This window comes from Olea europaea, chromosome 18 (assembly GCF_002742605.1).
Source record: "Olea europaea var. sylvestris chromosome 18, O_europaea_v1, whole genome shotgun sequence".
Lineage (NCBI taxonomy): Eukaryota > Viridiplantae > Streptophyta > Magnoliopsida > Lamiales > Oleaceae > Olea > Olea europaea.
In genome coordinates, this window is record NC_036254.1 from 12,560,202 (window position 1) to 12,565,207 (window position 5,006).

The window sequence follows — 5,006 nt, forward strand, 5'->3', positions numbered from 1 at the left end:
CTTTTATTTATAATCTGAAACATGTTTTACATTGTTCGTTAGCAGGTTCTTTCGTCTTTGCAAATATGGACAAGACACAAAGGTTTTTAGTTTTAGGGTTTCTTGCGATTGCTTTTTCATTGTTCGTGCATCTTGGTTCTGCTGCGAATGCCACAAACAGGTTTGTTCATTACAAAACCATCTCTTTGCTTCAGTATATTTATTAATTATTATATTAGTTTCTGAGATTTTTTGAGTTTTAATATTGAGTATCACATTTTATGGAAACAATAACAGCAATTCCTTGACTCATGCACGTAACAATGTAAGACGTTCAATTTGAAATTTTGAATATGAAGTTTTTAAATACGTTTAAGTAACATAGCAACAATCTTTAGAAGTCCTTTGTGTAATGGGAATGGTGTTTCCAATCTTTTCTTCCTCCTTGTAATATGATTTTTATATTAATATTATTTCCGCCCATCGGCAATTATCCAGGAAACACAAAAAAGAAAAAATAGCCCCCAAGTGTAGCTTAAAAAGTCGATAAATTTTTTTAGCTAAAATCAATAATAAATTTTGATCACATATTTCATGAAATTTGCAACTTTTCGACAACACATTATCATTGACTTTTATAAAAATATACTAAAAATCTAATTTTTAATTACACAAAGATATGCATAATTATTATCTTCTTGATTTTTTGTATTACTAACTATATATTTCAACTATTCACTACTTATTTTCTTGATTGTTTGGATTTGTTGCCAACTCCAGAAAATCAACTCTCGTTCCAAAGACACCTTAATATATGTCTCTATCCACTGCGGAAATTAAGGGACCAAAAAACATTGATTTTTATCCCATTCAACTTCGAAAAAATATTTGAATCAAGTCCATAGATACTGCATTTTCCGTTACTCTTCATTGATTGAGACCCATTATCTAAAAATTCATTTTTTTCCCCTAACTCATTTTCAACCACATATTTTTGCAACAAAATAATTTCACATAAATCCAAACTCTTATCTACTTTCTAACTGCACATTCTTCAAATATTACTATTACAAAATCCAATTGGTATCATGATTCAACTTAAATTTCTCATAAAGTAGAGGTCTTAGGTTCAAATTTTGGAGATGTAATAGAAATTTGCGAGAGGTAAAATGAAAGTGCGGATAGTATTTAAGTTAACGGCTTGGGCACAAAGGCCGGATCATTACAAATAAGTGAACCCTGATACCAATTGGGCAATATGTCCATTTTACAAAAAAATGGAGCTCAAACAAAAGAATACAGAATTCCTTAGTTAGCTTCTCTTTATTGCTATATAATTTTGTCAATTGCTGATTTAAGTAATTAATAATCAAATCTGCAGATGGATGCCACAGAACGCTGATCAAGAACTGCCGTCTTCTCCAGTCAAACTGAATAAATGGAAAGATCATGTAAGCCTAAATTACGTACATAAACTCCATATATTGTTTCTGATATTGAATACTATTTACATATTTGGATGTCGAAATAGACATTACTAGACAATGAGGAACAAAAAGAAGTTAAATTTTATTGACAATTATATCATACAATACTCTACAGTGTGTCCAATATGACGTTCAATATATACTTTTTATGTTTGTCTTTTTAATTCAATAAACTACTTTATACGGTTCTTGAGAGGAAAAAGATTGAAGAAGAAAACATTGGCATACAAATTTGTAATGCAATTACATTACCCCCAATAAAACAGATATGTCAACTATGTATATCCAAATTGATTAGATGTATTTTTTTGCAGGTGATGTTGGACAATGGCATTGTTAAACTCACATTATTATCTCCAAGTGGTTTAATCGGGGAAATACAATACAAAGGAGAAAAGAATGTCCTCGAATATCATCTAAAAGAAAATAGACGAGGGTGAGTTGCTTTGAATCAAAATACTTCGAATAAAGTTGCAAAATAAGTTCTTGAAAAGAAAATATTCATTGCTGCACATTCTCCATTAAATTACCTAACAATTTATACAATTCCCTTTTAAGTCTAATAGTAACTCCTACTTTACATGGATTTGCACATTTAGGTATTGGGACATTGTATGGAGTAGGCCACCAGAGCGCAAAAGTTTTTTCTACGAGTAAGTTCAAAAATTTGGTTCTCCTTAGAGTTTCAGAAATCAAGTCCATTACTTCCACATTCAAGAATACTTATTTAAGTAATAGAAAAATACTATTAATCTTCGTTAAATTATGCAGGCTCGAAGGGACAAGTTTCAAAGTTATAGCAGAAACAGAAGATATGATCGAAATTTCATTCATGAGAACATGGAATTCCTCTGATAGTTCCTTTTACCCCTTGAATGTTGATATAAGGTGGAATTTATTTTATTAATATGGAAAGCATATTCAACAACTTGATAGAGTCCGCCTAACTAATAAATCTTTTTTTTGCAGGTATATAATGTTGCGCGGGAGCTCTGGTTTCTATTCATATGCAATAATGGAACATTTAGAAGGATGGCCCGATTTAAATATTGACGAAGCAAGGATTACTTTCAAACTTGACGATGCAACGTAAGATATGAGAATTATAAACTTTAAACTGCATTACATGCTCAAATGTGCGCTTCAATAATTTTATCTATATTGTATCTGTAGGTTCCATTACATGGCTATATCAGATGACATACAAAGGATTATGCCAACAGCTCGTGATCGTACTGGAGGCCAAGTTCTTAATTATAGAGAAGCCGTTTTGTTGAAAAATCCTAGCAATCCGTCCCTCAAAGGCGAGGTGGATGACAAGTACCAGTACTCGTGTGACAACAAGGATAGTTTGGTGCACGGTTGGATTAGTACTGACCGAGACATTGGATTTTGGGTGATTACACCGAGCAATGAGTTCCGTGTTGGTGGCCCAGTGAAAAATGATCTTACGTCTCATGTTGGTCCGACCTCTTTAGCTGTAAGTGGATCATTTTTCAGTAAAAGTAACTTTAATGTCTCAAAATACACATTCCAGGAAAATTCTTGAAATATTTAGGAAATACAGACGTTTCATCAATGGTTTTTCTCTAAGCATTTAATTGACACTTTCTTATTCACTAATTCCTTCTGAATTTTCCACGTCCAGGTATTTTTTAGTGGTCATTATGCTGGTCCAGATTTTGGAATCAGATTACGCAATGGAGAGCCGTGGAAAAAGGTCTTCGGGCCTGTTTTTATATACCTCAACTCAGGTTCAAGTAACAAGCCAAGTACACTTTGGGAAGATGCTAAAGAACAGGTAATAAATATTTGAAAATTTATAATAACTATGTCATTTTCGTTCCCCAACCTAACTCACATTTGTCAATCATTTCAATTCATCAGATGCAAAAGGAAACCCAAATGTGGCCATATGATTTTCCAAGTTCAGAAGACTACCCTCAGGCCAATCAACGGGGCACCATTACTGGTCGATTATTAGTTCGTGACCGATATCTCAGTCGAGAATTCATGCCTGCAAAATCAGCATATGTGGGATTGGCTCCACCGGGAGATGTGGGATCTTGGCAAACAGAAACTAAGGTTATATTTTGACATAAATTTAATATATATTTCTCAAACTTATCAAAATAACAGCACTAGGTAAGTTTGTGATTTTCACATAAGATGTTTATTATTTTTTAATATTATTACCAGGGTTATCAATTTTGGAATCAAACTGATGAAAATGGTTACTTCACGATAAGCGGCGTCCGGGAAAGCACTTACAACCTGAATGCTTGGGTCCCAGGAGTGATGGGTGACTACAAATATGAAACTGATATTGTTGTCACGCCAGGTTTTATCTCAATGCCTATTGAATTTTATATTTGAAAGTTGAAAAATATTTCTTACCTGCAAAGTACGGAGAAAACAAATATATTTAACCCAAATTATGATTTTTGGTACAGGAAACCAAATTCAACTAGGCAATCTTGTATATAATCCTCCAAGAAATGGTCCAACCCTATGGGAAATTGGGATCCCTGATCGTACTCCTGCCGAGTTCTACGTGCCTGATCCATCGCCGGAGTTGAGAAACAATGTATTTACTAAACAAAATCAGAAGTAAGCTCCTATTAAATGATGAACAATGATTTTACCTTAATTAATTGAGCTTTTTTCGAAATATAACTGTTATCTATTTCTATTAATCACTTTTCTTATATTCTCAGGTATAGACAATACGGATTGTGGGATAGATACACAGATTTATATCCTGATCAAGATCTAGTTTACACTGTTGGCACCAGTGATTACAGAAAAGATTGGTTCTTTGCTCATGTCAACAGGTATTTAAAACGAGTTTTTATTATCATTTTGTTCCTCTACAAGATAAACTTGCAAATTAATTGCAAAGTATATATATATATTTTGCAGGAGAACAAATAATACATTCCAGTCGACGACATGGCAAGTTTCATTTAATTTAACAGATGTTGTGAGGACACAAACCTATACACTCCGGATAGCACTAGCTTCTGCCAACTATGCTGAAATACAAGTATGGTTTATAAAAATTATCTTTCATTTCTTATAAAATAATTATGAATTAATCTATTTAATGTTTGATTCATGTATTTTTATAGGTTCGAATCAATAATCCATATGCAGAACGTCCTCACTTTACTACAAAATTAATAGGCAGAGATAATGCAATTGCGAGACATGGACTTCACGGGTTATACTCATCATATAGCATCAGTGTTCCGGGATTTCAACTCGTGCATGGAAAAAATACAATCTATCTAAAGCAATCAAGAGGCGCGACTCCTTTCAATGGAGTCATGTACGACTACATTCGCTTTGAAGGGCCACCAGAAGTCAGACTCTAGAATGAATTAATTAGTTTACATGCTCAGCTTAGTACATTATTTTCGTAGTCCCAGGAAATAAGTGAAAATCATATATCGGCTCAGAAACTCCAAATTCATTGGAAGAGCTACAATCGTAATTTTTCTTTGACACAGGCACTGCACAATTTTTTTCATTTTCTGA

At 33.1% G+C, this 5,006-nt stretch overlaps 1 protein-coding gene across 1 annotated transcript in view; it reads left to right on the top strand.

Moving 5' to 3' along the window:
- The window catches only part of LOC111367488 (rhamnogalacturonate lyase-like), a 15,362-nt gene extending 10,362 nt beyond the window's left edge, over positions 1 to 5,000 (top strand). The window contains exons 3-16 of the mRNA XM_022988394.1: positions 43 to 160; positions 1,361 to 1,430; positions 1,781 to 1,902; positions 2,066 to 2,119; positions 2,238 to 2,354; positions 2,436 to 2,555; positions 2,640 to 2,946; positions 3,115 to 3,267; positions 3,354 to 3,551; positions 3,666 to 3,807; positions 3,920 to 4,076; positions 4,184 to 4,300; positions 4,389 to 4,512; positions 4,598 to 5,000. Of these exons, the coding sequence (XP_022844162.1) occupies positions 66 to 160; positions 1,361 to 1,430; positions 1,781 to 1,902; positions 2,066 to 2,119; positions 2,238 to 2,354; positions 2,436 to 2,555; positions 2,640 to 2,946; positions 3,115 to 3,267; positions 3,354 to 3,551; positions 3,666 to 3,807; positions 3,920 to 4,076; positions 4,184 to 4,300; positions 4,389 to 4,512; positions 4,598 to 4,843 (2,022 nt within the window). The 5' untranslated portion in view covers positions 43 to 65 and the 3' untranslated portion in view covers positions 4,844 to 5,000. The remainder of the gene's footprint in view (positions 1 to 42; positions 161 to 1,360; positions 1,431 to 1,780; positions 1,903 to 2,065; positions 2,120 to 2,237; positions 2,355 to 2,435; positions 2,556 to 2,639; positions 2,947 to 3,114; positions 3,268 to 3,353; positions 3,552 to 3,665; positions 3,808 to 3,919; positions 4,077 to 4,183; positions 4,301 to 4,388; positions 4,513 to 4,597) is intronic.
- The last annotated feature ends 6 nt before the right edge of the window (positions 5,001 to 5,006 follow it).